The following is a 20000-nucleotide window of genomic DNA, read 5'->3' on the forward strand; positions in this document are numbered from 1 at the left end:
AATTCTGCATCCCAAAGCAACAGAATATACTTTCTTCTCGAGTGCACATGGAACATTCTCCAAGACAGATCACATATTGGGTCACAAAACAGCCCTTCATAATTATACAAGAATTGAGATCATACCATGCATACTTTCAGACCACAATGCTATGAAGCTTGAAATCAACCACAGGAAAAAGTCTGGAAAACCTCCAAAAGCATGGAGGTTAAAGAACACCCTACTAAAGAATGAATGGGTCAACCAGGCAATTAGAGAAGAAATTAAAAAAATATGGAAACAAACGAAAATACAACAATCCAAACGCTTTCGGATACACCAAAGGCAGTCCTGAGAGGAAAATACATTGCAATCCAGGCCTATCTCAAAAACAAGAAAAATCCCAAATACAAAATCTAAAGGAAATAGAAGCAGAGCAGCAAAGATACCCCAAACCCAGCAGAAGAGAAATAATAAAGATCAGAGCAGAAATAAACAATATAGAATCTAAAAAAACTGTAGAGCAGATCAATGAAACCAAGAGTTGGTTTTTTGAAAAAATAAACAAAATTGATAAACCTCTAGCCAGGCTTCTCAAAAAGAAAAGGGAGATAACCCAAATAGATAAAATCATGAATTAAAATGGAATTATTACAACCAATCCCTCAGAAATACAAGCAATTATCAGGGAATACTATGAAAACTTATATGCCAACAAACTGGACAACCTGGAAGAAATGGATAAATTCCTAAACACCCACACACTTCCAAAACTCAAACAGGAGGAGAGGAAATATAAAGCTTGAAAAGACCCATAACCAGCAAAGAAACTGAATCAGTTATCAAAAATCTCCCAACAAATAAGAGTCCAGGACCAGATGGCTTCCCTGGGGAATTCTACCAGACATTTAAAGCAGAGATAATACCTATCCTTCTCAAGCTATTCCAAGAAATAGAAATGGAATGAAAACTTCCAGACTCATTCTATGAAGCCAGTATTACTTTGATTCCTAAACCAGACAGAGACCCAGTAAAAAAAGAGAACTACAGGCCAATATCCCTGATGAATATGGATGCAAAAATTCTCAATAAGATACTAACAAATCAAATTCAACAGCTTATAAAAAGAATTATTCACCATGATCAAGTGGGATTCATTCCTGGGATACAGGGCTGGTTCAACATTCGCAAATCAATCAACATGATACATCATATTAATAAAAGAAAATATAAGAACCATATGATCCTGTCAATCAATGCAGAAAAAGCATTTGACAAAATTCAGCATCCTTTCTTAATAAAAACCCTCAAGAAAGTCTGGATAGAAGGAACATACTTAAACATCATAAAAGCCATTTATGAAAAGCCCACAGCTAATATCATCCTCAACGGGGAAAAACTGAGAGCTTTTTCCCTGAGATCAGGAACACGACAGGGATGTCCACTCTCACCGCTGTTGTTTAACATAGTGTTGGAAGTGCTAGCATTAGCAATCAGACAACAAAAGGAAATCAAAGGCATCAAAATTGGCAAAGATGAAGTCAAGCTTTCGCTTTTTGCAGATGACATGATATTATACATGGAAAATCCAACAGACTCCACCAAAAGTCTGGTAGAACTGATACATGAATTTAGCAAAGTTGCAGGATACAAAATCAATGTACAGAAATCAGTTGCATTCTTATACACTAATAATGAAGCAAAAGAAAGACAAATAAAGAAACTGATCCCATTCACAATTGCACCAAGAAGCATAAAATACCTAGGGATAAATCTAACCAAAGATGTAAAAAATCTGTATGCTGAAAACTATAGAAAGCTTATGAAGGAAATTGAAGAAGATATAAAGAAATGGAAAAACATTCCATGCTCATGGATTAGAAGAATAAATATTGTCAAAATGTCAATACTACCCAAAGCTATCTACACATTCAATGCAATCCCAATCAGAATTGCACCAGCATTCTTCTCAAAACTAGAACAAGCAATTCTAAAATTCATATGGAACCACAAAAGGCCCCGAATAGCCAAAGGGATTTTGAAGAAGAAGACCAAAGCAGGAGGCATCACAATCCCAGATTTTAGCCTCTACTACAAAGCTGTAATCAAGTCAGCATGGTATTGGCACAAAAACAGACACATAGACCAATGGAATAGAATAGAAACCCCAGAACTAGACCCACAAACGTATGGCCAACTCATCTTTGACAAAGCAGGAAAGAACATCCAATGGAAAAAAGACAGTCTCTTTAACAAATGGTGTTGGGAGAACTGGACAGCAACATGCAGAAGATTGAAACTAGACCACTTTCTCACACCATTCACAAAAATAAACTCAAAATGGATAAAGGACCTAAATGTGAGACAGGAAACCATCAAAACCCTAGAAGAGAAAGCAAGAAAAGACCTCTCTGACTTCAGCCGTAGCAATCTCTTACTAGACACATCCCCAAAGGCAAGGGAATTAAAAGCAAAAATGAACTACTGGGACCTTATGAAGATAAAAAGCTTCTGCACAGCAAAGGAAACAACCAACAAGACTAAAAGGCAACCAACGGAATGGGAAAAGATATTTGCAAATGACATATCGGACAAAGGGCTAGTATCCAAAATCTATAAGGAGCTCACCAAATTCCACACCCGAAAAACAAATAACCCAGTGAAGAAATGGGCAGAAAACATGAATAGACACTTCTCTAAAGAAGACATCAAGATGGCCAACGGGCACATGTAAAGATGCTCAACGTCGCTCCTTATCAGGGAAATACAAATCAAAACCACACTCAGATATCACCTCACGCCTGTCAGAGTGGCCAAAATGAGCAAATCAGGACACTATAGATGCTGGAGAGGATGTGGAGAAATGGGAACCCTCTTGCACTGTTGATGGGAATGCAAATTGGGGTAGCCATTCTGGAAAACAGTGTGGAGGTTCCTCAAAAAATTAAAAATAGACCTACCCTATGACCCAGCAATAGCACTGCTAGGAATTTACCCAAGGGATACAGGAGTACTGATGCATAGGGGCACTTGTACCCCAATGTTTATAGCAGCACTCTCAACAATAGCCAAATTATGGAAAGAGCCTAAATGTCCATAAACTGATGAATAGATAAAGAAATTGTGGTTTATATACACAATGGAGTACTACGTGGCAATGAGAAAGAATGAAATATGGCCCTTTGTAGCCACGTGGATGGAACTGGAGAGTGTTCTGCTAAGTGAAATAAGCCATACAGAGAAAGACAGATACCATATGGTTTCACTCTTATGTGGATCCTGAGAAACTTAACAGAAACCCATGGGGGAGGGGAAGGAAAAAAAAAAAACAGGTTAGAGTGGAAGACAGCCAAAGCATAAGAGACTGTTAAAAACTGAGAACAAACTGAGGGTTGATGGGGGGTGGGAGGGAGAGGCGGGTGGGTGATGGGTATTGAGGAGGGGACCTTTTTGGGATGAGCACTGGGTGTTGTGTGGAAACCAATTTGACAATAAATTTCATATATTGAAAAAAAAGAAAAGAAATAACATTTCACTTACGTGAAATATCTACAATAGGCAAATTTATAAAGACAGAAAATGGAACAGAGGTTATCAGGGGCTGGGGGATAATGAACAGAGTTACTGCTTAGTGGTTACAGAGTTTCTCTTTGGGGGGATGAAAATATTTTGGAAGTAGACAATGGTGATGGTTGTACAACATTGGGAATGTACTTTATGGCCCTGAATTATACACTTAAAATGGTTTAAATGTCAAGTGTTATGTGATATATATTTTACCAAATAAAACTTAAAAAAAAATAAAACAAAGACCGTATCAAGAGATGCAGAAGGGCATTATATCATAATCAAGGGGTCTATCCACCAAAAAGACCTAACAATTGTAAACATTTATCTGCCAAATGTGGTAGCACCCAAATATATAAATCAATCACAAACATAAAGAAACTCATCGATAGTAATATCATAATAATAGGAGACTTCAACACCCCACTCACAGCAATGGACAGATCATCTAGTCAAAAAATCAACAAGGAAACAATGCCTTTGAATGATACACTGGACTAGATGGACTTAACATATATATTCAGAACATTTCATCCTAAAGCAGCAGAATATACATTCTTCTCCAGTGGACATGGAACATTCTCCAGAATAGACCACATACTGGAATACAAATCAGCCCTAAGTAAGTATAAAAGATCGAAATGATTCCGTGCATATTTTCAGACCACAACACTATGAAACTCGAAATCAACCGCAAGAAAAAATTTGGAAAGGTAACAAATACTTGGAGACTGAAGAACATCCTTCTGTATAATGAATGGGCCAACCAAGAAGTTAAAGAGGAAATTAAAAAGTATATGGAAGCCAATGAAAATGATAACACCACAACCCAAAACCTGTGGGACACAGCAAAGGTGGTCATAAGAGGAAAGTATATAGCAATCCAGGCCTTCCTAAAGATGGAAGAAAGATCTCAGATACACAACCTAACCTTATGCCTTAAGGAGCTGCCAAAAGAACAGCATACAAAACCCCAAACCAGCAGAAGACAGGAAATAATAAAAGATTAGAGCAGAAATTAATGCTATCAAAACCAATAAAAAAACAGTACAACAGATCAATGAAACCAGAAGCTGGTTCTTTGAAAGAATTAACAAACTTGATAAACCACTAGCCAGTTTGATCAAAAAGACAAAGGAGGGGCGCCTGGGTGGCGCAGTCAGTTAAGTGTCCGACTTCAGCCAGGTCACGATCTCGCGGTCCGGGAGTTCGAGCCCCGTGTCAGGCTCTGGGCTGATGGCTCAGAGCCTGGAGCCTGTTTCCGATTCTGTGTCTCCCTCTCTCTCTGCCCCTCCCCCGTTCATGCTCTGTCTCTCTCTGTCCCAAAAATAAATAAACGTTGAAAAAAAAAAAAAAGACAAAGGAAAGGACCCAAATAAATAAAATCCAGAATTAAAGAGGAGAGATCACAACCAACACAGCAGAAATAAAAAACAATAATAAGAGAATATTATGAGCAATTATATGCCAATAAAATGGGCAATCTGGAAGAAATGGACAAATTCCTAGAAACATATACACTACCAAAATTGAAACAGGAAGAAATAGAAAATTTGAACAGACCCATAACCAGTAAGGAAATCGAATTAGTAATCAAAAATCTTCCAAAAAACAAGAGTCCAGGGCCAGATGGCTTTCCAGGGGAATTCTACCAAACATTTAAGGAAGAGTTAACACCTATTCTCTTGAAGCTGTTCCAAAAATAGAAATGGAAGGAAAACTTCCAAACTCTTTCTATGAAGCCAGCATTACCTTGATTCCAAAACCAGAGACCCCACTAAAAAGGGGAACTATAGACCAATTTCCCTGACGACCATGGATGCAAAAATCCTCAACAAGATATTATTCAACCGGATGCACCAATACATTAAAAAAATTAGTCACCACGACTAAGTGGGATTTATACCTGGGATGCAGGGCTGGTTCAATATCTGCAAAAAAAATTAACGTGATTCATCACATCAATAAAAGAAAGGACAAGAACCATATGATCCTCTCAATAGATGCAGAGAAAGCATTTGACAAAATACAGCATCCTTTCTTGATAAAGACCCTCAAGAAAGTAGGGATAGAAGAAGCATACCTCGAGATCATAAAAGCCATATATGAACGGCTCAACGCTAATATCATCCTCAATGGGGAAAAACTGACAGCTTTCCCCCTAAGGTCAGGAACAAGACAGGGATGTCCACTCTCACCACTGTTATTCAACATAGTATTGGAAGTCTTAGCCTCTGCAATCAGAAAACACAAAGAAATAAAAGGCGTCCAAATCAGCCAGGAGGAGGTCAAACTTTCACTCTTCGCAGATGACATGATACTCTATATGGAAAACCCAAAAGATTCCACCAAAAAACTGCTTCTAGCAGTGAATTCATGAATTCAGCAAAGTTGCAGGATATAAAATCAATGCACAGAAACCAGTTGCATTCCTATACACCAACAATGAAGTGACAGAGAAATCAAGGAATCAATCCCATTTATAGTTGCACAAAAAAACCATAAAATACCTAGGAATAAATCTAACCAAAGAGGTGAAAAATCTATACACTGAAAACTATAGAAAGTTTATGAAAGAAACTGAAGAAGACACAAACAAAATGGAAAAAGATTCTATGCTCCTGGATAGGAAGAACAAATATTGTTAAAATGTTGATACTACCCAAAGCAATCTACATATTCAATGAAATGCCTATCAAAATAACACCAGCATTCTTCACAGAGCTAGAACATATAATCCTAAAATTTGTATGGAACCAGAAAAGACCCTGAACAGCCAAAGCAATCTTGAAAAAGAAAACCAAAGCAATCTTGAAAAAGAAAACCAAAGCAGGAGGCATCACAATCCCAGACTTCAGGCTACATTACAAAGCTATAATCAATACACTATGGTACTGGCACAAGAACAGACACTCAGATCAATGGAACAGAATAGAGAACCCAGAAACTGACCCACAAATGTATGGCCAACTAATCTTTGACAAAGCAGGAAAGAATATCCAATGGAATAAAGACTGTCTCTTCAGCAAGTGGTGCTGGGAAAACTGGACAGCAACATGCAGAAGAATGAACCTGGACCACTTTCTTACACCATACACAAAAATAAACTCAAAATGGATGAAAGACCTCAATGTAAGACAGGAAACCATCAAAATCCTCGAGGAGAAAGCAGGCAAAAACCTCTTTGATCTTGCCCACATAACTTCTTACTCAACACGTCTCCAGAGGCAAGGGAAACAAAAGCAAAAATGAGCTACTGGGACCTCATCAAGATAAAAAGCTTTTGCACAGCGAAGGAAACAATCAACAAAACTAAAAGGCAACTGACAGAATGGGAAAAGATACTTGCAAATGAGAGCTTATCAAACTCCACACCCAAAAAACAAATAATCCAGTGAAGAAATGGGCAAAAGACATGAATAGACACTTCTCTAAAGAAGACATCCAGATGGTCAACCGACACATGAAAAAATACTCAACATCACTCATCATCAGGGAAATATAAATCAAAACCACAATGAGATACCACCTTATACCTGTCAGAATGGCTAACATTAATAACTCCGGCAACAACAGATGTTGGCGAGGATGCGGAGAAAGAGGATCTCTTTTGCATTGTTGGTGGCAATGCAAGCTGGTGCAGCCACTCTGGAAAACAGTATGGAGGTTCCTCAAAAAACTAAAAATAAAACTACCCTACGACCCAGCAATTGCACTACTAGGCATTTATCCAAGGGATACAGGTGTGCTGTTTCGAAGGGACACATGCACCCCCATGTTTATAGCAGCACTATCAACAATAGCCAAAGTATGGAAGAGCCCAAATGTCCATCGATGGATGAATGGATAAAGAAGATGTATATATATACAATGGAATATTACTCAGCAATCAAAAAGAATGAAACCTTGCCATTTGCAACTACGTGGATGGAACTGGAGGGTATTATGCTAAGTGAAATTAGAGAAAGAGAAAAATCATACGACTTCACTCATGAGGACTTTAAGAGACAAAACAGATGAATATAAGGGAAGGGAAACAAAAATAATATAAAAACAGGGAGGGGGAAAAACAGAGGAGACTCATAAATATGTAGAATAAACAGGGTTACTGGAGGGGTTGTGGGAGGGGGGATGGGCTAAATGGGTAAGGGTCACTAAGGAACCTACTCCTGAAATCACTGTTGCACTGTATGCTAACTAATTTGAATGTAAATTTAAAAAAATAAAAAATAAAACAAGCTAAAAAAAATAAAATATTCTAACTTAAGAATAACTTGGGGTGCCTGGGTGGCTCAGTCAGTTAAGCATTTGACTTCGGCTCAGGTCATGATCTCATGGTTTGTAAGCTTGAGCCCTTCATCGGGCTCTTTGCTGTCAGCACAGAGCCCAGTTTGGATCCTTGTTCCCCCTATCTCTCTGCCTCTCCCGACTTGTGCTCTCTCTCTCAATAATAAATAAACACACACACACACACACACAAAAGAATATTTAAGACTAACTCCTATTTTTAAAATAAAATTGATCAAAATATCTATGTGGACGTTGTCTACATTTAACATAAGCGTAATCTAGTACTTTCTTCTTTGTCTGTAGGATGGGGCTAATCATTTATGGAGTGCTTCTTGTGTACTAGGTACTGTGCTGGCCTCTTTTATTTCAGTGACTCCTCATCATGAGGTGTGTTAGGAGACCCTTAGACAATTTTGTCTCTCAGACCACCGGGCTTTCTTGACTGTTGCCTTGTGATATTCCTTGGCCACTAGAACAGCATGGTACAGGGAAGTTTGCTTTTTAAATTTTTCTTAAGATAAAGTGTACAGACTTTAACAAAAGAAGAACATGGAATAATATTTTGCAATCTTTGTATCTTTAGCGATTATGAAAACTTTAGTTTGCTTGTCACTTTTCAATATTTCTAGTAGAAACTAGAGGGAGCCTGTCTCTTAGTTCCCCCAATTAGAAAGTAAAGTTTGTGGTTGGATCTTAGCACTGTGCATCGTTTCATATTAAAAGAAGGTGCACAAACCTGCCACGGGGGAAGAGGCAACCAAGCCCTAGCCACAGAAATTGACTGTAAGCAAAAAAATTTTTCACTGCGGGGAACAGGGTATTTATGTTTAAACATGTAAAACATTTCAGGGGAGGAAACATTAGCAGTAGAGAGCTGAAGATTCATTGTGAGTGCTTTCTGTTTATTACTTAATGTTATCTTGAATACAAAATCAAAAGGACTTTGTTGAAGAAAAACCTCTCATAGATGTCTGTCTCCTAATAGTTTTTAACTTTCACTCACTACCTTATAAAAAGTAGTAATCATTAACTTAGGACTTGACAAAGAGAATGGACTCTCCAGACTTTGGCCAAAAATTTCCTCCAAACAGAGATTTTCACATATTCGTTTTTCACCTTTTTTTCACACTTGAGAAGCCTCATGTTCAGGAAAGCTAACTTAACTTATCCAAAGTCCAAGGTTAGGAAAAAGCAGTTGTGTCTGTTTCTTTCTACTAAGACTCACCTGCAACTTCTATTCATTTGGACACTCAAAAAGCTTAATGTTCACATAAACATTAGAATTGTTATATATAATTCACTGCCTTACTGAGTTTAATTTATCATTTAGCAGGTTGTATTAAAGGACACAGAAAGAAGATTAAATAATTAAAATATGTGTTCCTAGGGATTATAGCTAGTTCCTGTTTATTTTTTACTAGTATTATAAAATTGTAGAGATAGAGGATCTAGTATACATATAACCACATCCTTACTAATAAGATGGGATTAAAAGTAGGGGAAATAAATAAAGACTACAATTCATTTTTTTTTTTCTATGAAGAAAGCTTGTGGATTACCTGCTCTATTACCACATAGCTAAAAGCACCTGGAAATGAATATCTGAAAATAGGCAAACAGTAATGATTGTTGAAATTTCCATCTATAGTGTTGTGGACCCTTTTCGTTACTATCAGGAAAACCAAAGACTTGGCAGGAAGGCACCCCGTGTGTCAGGAAGGCTTGAAGAACTGAGCTTCTCTATGACCTTGAATTAATTTCAATGAAAGCTAGGGACCATAAAGTATTCTTGGCATCAAGACTGACTAGGTAGCTTGAATATTTGCTTGTTTCATTCTAACTGCCAGCATATGAGTGGGTTTCTTTACCTTAGGGAATGAGAAATGAAAGAGAAAAAAAAATTCACTAAAGATGTAAAGAATGTAAGAAAAATGGAAACATTTTCTGTATCTTCCAGACTAAAAGGTAAAAACACACATATTACAGAATCTCATTTGGCTAAATGTCACCAATATGCAATAGCTAAAATTTAGTGGTAAATAGGAAAAAGCAATTTACCAATAATGTGGGAAAAATAAATCCAGAGGAGAGATTTTATGATTCAGGAAAGGTTATATGTATAGTTGTAAAACACAGATTCTAACAGGAAATACAGCTACAACACACACACACACAAAAGCAAAGGAACAAGATTTGAGTGTATGAGAAAAGAAACTTGGCATATTGTCTGTATTGCAAAATAATTGTAAACCAGAGTTCTGCTGGAAATGGAATATTTTAATGACCAAACTGGATTGCAAAACATTTACCCTATCCTGTTATTTCTTTCTAAATTAAGATCAATAGTCCTGTGAACTGTCGAACCCAGATGCTGTTGTTTGCTGACCACCCTTCTTTATATTCAGTTTAATTTGTAAAGCTGGTTTGGGTCCCTTGGGTATTTAAAAAACACAAGTCTGAGCTGGTTTCTGGGCCAGACAATGTGAACATTGTGAATTCCTGTGCTTCTGGAACTAGGCTCAGATATTTTGGAATCATTTTTGGTGGCGGTGACCCTTAAAGCCATCGAATTCAAGTGGTCTGTTGATATTTTCCTTACTACAGCACCATACCTCTGGAATTCCTGAGGAGTTTGGGTTGGGGCCATGGTGAAAAGAAAATATGCCAATCACGAATTCTCCTTCTCTTGTCCTTAAATGGATTTTTCTTTCTGACAGTTACAGGTAAATGTTTTAAGGGACTTGAAAGATCTCTCTTTCCCATTAGTTAGACATCTTAAGAGTAAGGGACAGACAAAATCAAATTTTACTACTTAAACTGTAATGCTGGTATAGAAAATTTCCCCCAGCAACCCTTTGATCATATACATACATACACTTTAAAATACTTAACTATTTTGGGGCCCCTGGTGGCTCAGTCAGTTAAGCATCGGACTATTGATTTCGGCTTAGGTCGTGATCTCATGGTTCATGAGAGCCCTGAGTTGGGTTCTGTGTGTGTGTGGAGCCTGCTTGGGATTCTCTCAATCTCTCTCTCTCTCTCTCTCTCTCTCTCTCTCTCTCTCTCTCTCTCTCTCCCCCTTTGCCTCTCTCCTGCTCTCTAAATAAATAAATAAAATTTAAAAAATACTTAAAAGTATTTAAAATATTGGGACAAAGATATTTTATTAACCAGTTTTGCATAACACAGGCTGCACAGGTTTTTACTCATTTCATGTGACTGGTAGTTTATATATTTTGATTATAAATGTAGGTAATACAGTGTAATGGGAAACTCACTGGATTGGCCATGTGAAAGCTTAAATTCTTAGTCCCACTAATTTAGAGGTTCTTGGTTTTGTTTTGGTTTTGAGGGGGGGGGTTCTTGTGAAGGCAAACTGGAAGGGGTGGGGGGGGGGAGAGGGAGATAGAGAATCCCAAGCAGTCTCCATGCTCAGCTTGGAGCCCCATGCAGGGCTGGATTTCACAACTGTGAGATCATGACCTGAGCTGAATTCAAGAGTTAGTCTCTTAATTGACTGAGCCACCCAGGCATCCCTAATTCAGAGTTTGGAATTAGAAGTAGAAGAGTTGGGATTAAGTAAGTGATTTTTAAGGTTCTTTTCAATCCTACCCATTGATGACTCATTCAAACACAAATTTTAGTTCTGAAGTTATTTGAATTTTAATGATTACATTGCTCCTTTATTAGGCTTTCTTAGATAACTGGAGTATGATAGTTGTTAATAAACATGTTACCTCTACATTGTTAACTCCTATGCCATATTTACTTATGGAATGGCTATTATAAGGGACTGCTAAGATCTAGAAACAGAGTGTTAGTGAACTTGATGGTGATACACTGTGCTTGTATTTATTAAATAATTATTAAGAAGCTACTAATAATTGGATTGAGAGTCAAGAGACTTGATTCTGAGACTTTTGGTACATTATTTAATTTCTCTGAGCATTAGTCTCCTCATTTATAAATTGATACTGTTGGACTAGAAGATGATTGGTGGTGTCCTGTGATTCTACACTCCTGGAACACTTGATACTAAGATGTAGATTTAATACATAATATGGCTCAATTATTAAGAGTGTTGGTCTGAATTTTGGATCTTGAGAACAAGAGGAAAAAATAATACTTTATATTTTATAGCACTTTATACTTAATAAAGAACTTTTATATACACTGCCTCCCATGAATTTTGTAAAGTGGGCAAAATCATGATTATTATATCAGTGAGGGTCCTGGCAGTGAATAGATGGTATGCTCATGTGGAGTAGTTTGAAAATAAGGGAATGAAGACCATTTACCAAGTTGTGGGCAGGGTTCAGGGAAACTGTAGGAGCTGGGGTGTTGCTCTGGGCTTTGTCTCAATAGGGAGCTGTTTTCACTCTTAGGCCTGAAGCTGGAGAAGGTGAGGATCTCCTGACAGAAACTGTGTCCTTGGGGAAAGGTAAATTTTGGCAACCTAGTGGCAAGGAATCTAGGGAAATAAATACCCTGTCTCACTCTCCTTCCTCCCAACAATTGCTGGTGACTTCTGTTGTCTAAACTCAACTGGAGGCAGAATGGAAGGGATCCCATGGATGCAATCCTCTGAGAGGGCCTCTGGGGTACAGAGCAGAGAGGGAGGGGTGCGAGTAGGAGGAAGGGTGGGGCACGTGGCAAACAGGTGGCACACTTACTATTGCCACTTTACAGATAATGAAACTGAGGCTTAGAAAGTTAAACAGCAGAAACGAAATCACGAGTTACTTGAAGCACCAGGATGCAAATCTCCCGCTTATAGTCTTCACAGGCTTCTTATTTTGTTAGCATGAAATTAAAATTCTTTACCATGTTTTCCAAGACTCTGTATGATCTGACTTCTGCTTGCCTTTCCGAAGTCAGCTTATAATACCATCTCCTATTCTGGGAATACTGGCTGCCTTTCTCTCTCTCAAATAAGTACTATTATTTTCCTATTACTGGGTTTAGCCTCTGCCTAGAGTACTTGTCCCACATGACTTCACACATGGCTAATTCTCACTAGATGAGCTCAAATGTCCCACTTAAAAGAGTCCGATCCTGACCATCCCAACTAAAATGTACTCTTCCAGTGGCTTTCTATCTCCCCTTCTGCTTTATTTCCTTTATGGCATTAACTCAGTCTGTATCTTTCCTCACTGATCGGTGGATATGGTGTTTGCCTGACTCCTCCTATTGGAATGTTAACTTTTATGGAGGCTGGGCAGCTGTCTTGTTAAGGGAGTATTTCCAACACCTGGTCTGGAACTGGTACCCAATTTTAACATTTTAGTGAATAATCCATTCTATAAACATTACTCCAAGGGAAGGAGAAAAGAACAAGGGTTACTAATGCTAGACTGCATTTTTGAGGCAAATGACACCGTTTCACCATCCCTACCCTTCACAGCTTCATCAGATTTAAATAGCAATTGCATTTTGGCTTCTTCTCATTCAGAGATTGTAAACATGAGTTTTGATTTGTATTAGGGGTGGGGCTTACTTACAATAAAGATGGTCATGGGTCACCTGAGTGGCTCTGTCAGTTAAGCATCTGACTCTTGATTTTGGCTCAGGTCATGATCCCAGAGTTATAGGATCATGCCCCGAGTGGGGCTCTGTACTGATAGTGTGGAGCCTGCTTGGGATTTTCTCTCTCCCTCAGTCTCTCTCTGCTCCTCCCCTGCTTGTGCACCCTCTTTCTTCCTCTCTCTCAAAATAAATCAATAAACTTAAAAAAAAAAAGGTGGTCATAAAACTAGGCAGGTATGAAAGCTGTAAGTCTGAGGTTCCATGTGCAGTTCAATTAATTTTGTTTCTAAGACTTAAGGTTTCTTGGAATGTGGAAATAGAAGAGGAAGAAGGAGAATTATGGGAGTGACATAATTTTTTTGGCAGCTTTTATCATAGTTCGTAAACTCTCTATGAAATAATTTTATTATTGTCACTATTTCCCTCTCTCTCATCTATTGATTATCTCTTTCATCTATCTACCTATCATCTATGCTCTCTAATCTACCATCTCTCTATATAATTTATTTATATACATACCAATATTATTTATTTATATACACCCACTCAAACTTTGGGTTAATCCCCTAGGCTTTCATCATTTGAGCTTTTAAGCTTTCCCTATTGTTGTCACTAGCCCTTCTGTGAACTTGTCTTATTATTTCTTTCACTTTCTAATAGCTATCTCTTTGGGAGTAATAGAGGTACATCATCTTGGTAAAGTTTCAAGTACTTCACTTTTCACTAAAGTTAGGAACTATTTCTTGAAAACTATCACAATCAGTTTTTATTATTTTAGAACCAGTAAGTTGAAATATATATATATATATATATATATATATATATATATTGATCTGCACTATGTGATGGTTGATAGAGATTCAACAACAATAGACAAAAACAGGCATGGTCACTGCCCTCAGTTCTATGACAGGAAACCTGGGAATGCTTCCCTAAAGAAGTAAAGTCTGAGTTGAAATCTGAAGGATAAATAAGTGTTAGCTAACTGTGGAGAGGAACACGAGAGCATTTAAGGCAGAGGAAAGAGTATGAATAAAATTCCTATACCAGGATGGAGTGTGGCAATTCTAGGAACTAAGAAAAGGCATTTAAAAAAGATCAAGATCTGCCATATGTCATTATGAAAAAGACTGATTTCCATAAACCAGGCACAAAACTGTATCTCATTATTTTATAGTCACACCTTAAGACTTGATTAAAAATTTCTGTCACTAAATCACTGGTATTCTAAATCTCCAATGTCTTCTATTTATTAACACTTTTGACTTTTGGATGAGAGTTAAACACTCACAGAATCTCAAAGGACATAGGATAAAAAATGTTTGCATTAGTATATTTGATAAAGTGATCTGAGAGAGATTAAATTAGTTCTTACCACACATATGAATATATTACAATACCCCCCCCCCCAAATTATGCAAAGGTGTAGATAACACAATTGATGATTGGTTCCTGTCCTTCTATGCCAGCCTCTGTTCCTAAATAGGGGAAATAAAGGCTAAAGCTTTATCTTCTGGATGGAGGGTGAGGTGGGATAGAATAATAGTGGATTCTCCAATCTCAGGAAGCCAGGAGATAGTAGGTAAAACTCTATGTCCCCCTATTTTTCTGGCTTCATCTCATCATATTCCTTAACTGTGAGTTTGGATTCCTTGCCACACTGTTTTTAAGTCCCAGCCAGCCCCAAGATCCAGAATCATCCCTACTGATATTTAAACTAGACAAGATAGCAGCCAGCAGGTGGTAACAAAATGAACAACAGGACCCACCTGAGTTGTGCAGCTGGATCCTGACTGGCTGGCTGGGCAGCTTCAGTCAGGCCATTCTATTAGCCTTAGGGTAACACAACTGTGCCTGTTACACAACTGAATTGTTAGGACTCTGAACATGGCGTTATGGAGTCTTCTTCTAGACGAGTTTTGCTGAGAAATTTAGAACTACACCAAATATGACAAAATGAAATATTAAGTATTGATTTTTAGAAGGTGCAGGACTTGAGATGTGCTAAAAAAAAAGTTTTATTATTTATTTTGAGAGAGACAGACAGATTGCGAGCAGGGGAGGGGCAGACAGAGAGGGAGACACAGAATCCAAAGCAGGCTCCAGGCTCTGAGCTGTCAGCACAGAGCCCAACACAGGGCTCAAACCCATGAACTGTGAGATCATGACCTGAGTTGAAGTCGGATGCTTACCCAACTCCACCACCCAGGTGCCCCATGCAAGACTTGAGATATTAAGCAGTGTATGCTTTCCTCATTTCTTCCATGGGACTCAGTTTCCAAGGTCCCCATTTAGACTTTGTGCTTGTGGTCACTGTTCACCTGAGAAGTTCTCTTGTTCTAGGCTTCCTAGAGCTTTAGCAGAGGGTTATGGCGTGATTGAGGAGGTTTAAAGGTGGCAGCATTCTATTAACCCAGTCTTGTCTGTAAAGGCTGGGGTAGGCAGAGATGGTCAGGGAAGTTCTAGGAGGAGAAAGCATTAAATGCGGTGTGGAGTTGTCGCTTGTGGTTTGGGGATGATGGGCAGTAGAGAACCACATTTCTTCTCCTGCCAGTGTTAGGTGAGTGGGCTCCATGAAGATGAATTTGTGCTATTGGGCTGCAAGGAGGACAGCAAAGAAATGACTTGGGTTTGTCTCTATGATGGAGAGAATAAGACCGCCCTATTCCACCCACTCCCTCCTATCCTGTAGTGCACTTGTAAATGTGGAGGAAATCCAGATCTTATGCAAGCCGAGGATTATTATACATTTTTCATTGTCTTTTTGAAAAGGAAACTGACTTAATTTGTGAACAAGCAGGAGTTGAAATTCTGGCTTACCTTGTTCACAGTGGATTCCAGTGGTTCCCAGAGGACAGGAACACGTATACCCATGAGGCAATGAAACACAAGTTGCTCCTTTGCTACAGTGGTGTGGAGGGTCATGTTCAGGGTCACAGGTGGAAACTGTCTCCGTGCAGAGTTCTCCTTTCCACCCAGGGAGGCAGTCACAGCTGTTGGTTGAGAAAGAAGGCCACAGGATTTGAGCACTTGAGCAGAGATGGATATGCACTGTGTATCATCCTGATGTTAACTCGGCAATTGTCACTGAGGTTCCAAGATAGAAAAGATTTTGTACATCAAAGCAAGTAATGATTCAAACTACCAGGATCCAAACTGTCAAGGAAGTGAGCTAATGACTGATTACAGGATTACTGGATCCCACATCAAAAATTTTAAAAGGTTCAGCATGTGGATTTGAGAGAGATTTTAGAGAATCATTTCTTTTTTTTTTTTTTTTAATTTTTTTTTCAACGTTTATTTTTTAATTTTTGGGACAGAGAGAGACAGAGCATGAACGGGGGAGGGGCAGAGAGAGAGGGAGACACAGAATCGGAAACAGGCTCCAGGCTCTGAGCCATCAGCCCAGAGCCCGACGCGGGGCTCGAACTCACGGACCGCGAGATCGTGACCTGGCTGAAGTCGGACGCTTAGCCGACTGCGCCACCCAGGCGCCCGGAGAATCATTTCTTTGGACAGAACAGTCCCCTCTCCCTGCCTCACATCACCACCAAGGGAGAGGCAGTGAACACAGTTGCTGCCTCCTAACCTTAAGCCTAGAGGAAAGAAATTCAGCTTGATATACATTCCCTCACATTGGTGAGCACGTAGATCCGGCTCCTTGGGCTGCAAAAGGTACTTTGAACCCCTCCAGAGGCCAGGCAGATGGCAGTGAATCCCAGGGATGGGTTGTGGCACTCCGACTGAGGATCAGCTTGGGGACATATAAAAGGGATCTTGCCCAGAGGGTATCCTGGTAGCTGAAGAGACCTCAACAGTAAGAGGCAGTCAGTTTATGGCTGGGGCAGAATCTAAGAGGTAAAGGGGACTTCCCATTTTGATGACAGACCTTGTCTGGGTTTAGAGAGTGATATTGGGAAGAACCCAAAAAAAGAGCAAAGGTAGAGATGCCAGATAAAATGTAGGACATATAATTAAGTTGAGATAAACAATGAATAATTTTTCAGTATATCCCATGCAATATTTGAATTTCAGACAAGCAACATTTGAGATATACTAAAAATTATTTATTGTGTGCCTGGAATTCAAATTTATTTGGGTGTCCTGTGTTTCCCCCCCTTCATATGGCAACCCTACACTAAGGGCACATGATGGAAAGGGTTACTTTACGTCCCTGCCAGGCCCAGGGAGCACTAAACCATCAGACAATGGTGCAAGTCAAGGAAGCCCATTCCAGGATGTTGTGGATGGTGCTGAGTCAGAAATCACTAGACTGGGGAAAGAGCAGTAACAGATCGTGCCTTCTTTGCAGACCTTCGGTTCATGTGGTAAGCCCTGGCTGGGTTTAGGCCAACAGTTATGAAGAGTGAAGTGTTGTTAGTATTTTGAAGCGGACCCTCTGAACTAATGCATTGAGAGGGTATTTGCGAATGAAAGTGTCCATTAGTTAAGTTGGAGAAGAAAATTCAATAGACCTCCCCATGTTTTTTTTTTTTTATTTTATTTTTTTAACATTTATTCATTTTTGAAAGGCAGAGAGAGACAGAGCGTGAACAGGGGAGGGGCAGAGAGAGAGGGAGACACAGAAACAGAAGCAGGCTCCAGGCTCCCAGCTATCAGCACAGAGCCCGACGTGGGGCTCGAACTCATGGACTGCGAGATCATGACCTGAGCCGAAGTCGGCCACTTAACCGACTGAGCCACCCAGGTGCCCCAAGACCCCCCCAGGTTTTAATCCAGGTCAAAGAAAAGGATGACTCCTTCTAAGCAGGTTTAAAAAGACAGCGAGAAACAAAAGTAAAGTTATGAATACATCCATGAGTTCCAGGTCACACTTGTTCTCAGTTTATTACAATGGTTTTTACTTACTGGCAAACTACAGACACAGATGACATGAACAGCACTGCTGGGGTTGTTGAGAGCATCACCAATAGTATAATTCTGAGAGTGAGCAAGTCAAGACAAGGCAGGTAGAAAACAGAAGTACCTTCAGTTCCCTTTTTTCTTTAGGCTAGAAGAACCTCACAAATTCTGAGGATAGAGGGCAGCTTCTGTAGTCCCCTCTAGGTAATATCACAATATATGTCAATATGAATACATTATATGCCTCGTGGAGGGGTCAGGAAGGAAAATGAACATTCTTTCTGCAAACATTATTAACAACCTCTATCATTTTATAGAAACAGTAGGTAAGAGCTTCATAAAATTGAGATTAAACCAGAGAAGAAAATCAAAATCACCTGTAACCTCTGACCATGGTGAGGCTGACATTTTTTTTAGCACTTGGCAGGTATCTTTCCACTACTTCCTCTAAGAAAATTTTAACATGAAAACTGCTGGGAAAATTGGATATCTACACGTAAAAGAATGAAATTGGATCCCTATTTTAGCCACCTACAAAAATTAACTTGAAATGGATTAAAGAATTATAAAATATAAGACCTGGAACAGTAAAACTCCTAGAAGAAAACAGAGTTTTTAGTTTTCTTTTTCACAAAACTTTATATAAATGAAATGATATTTTATGTATTCTTTAATTACTGCGTTTCACTCAGGATTATGTTTTGGGATTCACTATGTTGATGCATGTAGCTGCTACATTGTCAATACTATATTACCTCATGGGCGAAAGTTCCTATTTTTTGTAGTTGAAATTTCAATGTTTTCTTTTACAGTTTGCATTTCTTGTGACTTACTTAAGAAAGCTTTCCCTATTCCGAGGTCAGAAAGTTATTATTTTATGTTGTCTCCTCAGACTATTATCATTTTTTTCCTGTTACATGTAAGTCTTAATACATCTGAAATTATTTTTTATGTTTGCTGTGGAGTTAAGAGATCCAATTACAGTTTTCCGTACAGATGACCAATAGTCTGAGCACTTTTCATTGACCAGTTCATCCTTTTCCACTCATGAGCCCTGTCCATGTATGCACTGACCTGTGCCTCTTTATCCTGTTCCGTTAGTGTACTTTTCTAACTTTCTGTTAACACTACACTGTCTTAATTTCTCCCTCTTTTTTTTTTTTTTAAATGTTTATTTATTTTGAGAGAGAGAGACAGAGGCAGAGAGAGAGGAAGACAGGGAATCCCAAGCGGATGCAGGGCTCAAACTCAAAACCTAGATCATGACCTGAGCTGATACCAAGAGTCGGACGCTTAACTGACTGAGCCACCCAGGCACCCCTAATTTCTCCTTCTTTATAATAGGTCTTGATAACTAGAGTGACAACTTCTGCTATCTTGTTTTTCTGTTTGGGAGTGTCTTGGCTATTTTTAGTGCTTTGCTATTTTACACCTTTCCCTTCAAATTAAGGTTCAAGATAGGCAAATTTCCTTGCCTTCTCCTTGTTAGACAAGAATAAAATAAGGTTTATTTTTCTTTTGTTCTTACACTGCTGGTGCAGCTCTTTGGAGTCTGAGGCCTGTGAGGAGTATGCTATTAGATGTCTGTAACCTGTGCAGCCCTGAAAGGGTATGTTATACATGCTTCGTGTTTTAGCAGGAACTCAGGGCAAAAGCCAGCTTGATGCTCACTTTCCAGAGTCTTGCTTTCATTTCATTTGGGATATAAAAGATGTGTTGTTTTCACTTCAGGTAATAGTGTTCTGAAAGTATACACTTTATCTTATTCAGATTTC

General features: G+C 38.8%; 1 protein-coding gene across 1 annotated transcript in view; it reads right to left on the reverse strand.

Moving 5' to 3' along the window:
• LOC122489665 (protein eyes shut homolog) overlaps positions 1 to 20000 on the reverse strand; it is a 134396-nt gene that overhangs the window by 23678 nt on the left and 90718 nt on the right. Inside the window, exon 6 of the mRNA XM_043591725.1 lies at positions 16183 to 16355. Within this exon, the coding sequence (XP_043447660.1) occupies positions 16183 to 16355 (173 nt within the window). The remainder of the gene's footprint in view (positions 1 to 16182; positions 16356 to 20000) is intronic.

Source organism: Prionailurus bengalensis, chromosome B2 (assembly GCF_016509475.1).
Source record: "Prionailurus bengalensis isolate Pbe53 chromosome B2, Fcat_Pben_1.1_paternal_pri, whole genome shotgun sequence".
NCBI classification, from domain to species: Eukaryota; Metazoa; Chordata; class Mammalia; order Carnivora; family Felidae; genus Prionailurus; species Prionailurus bengalensis.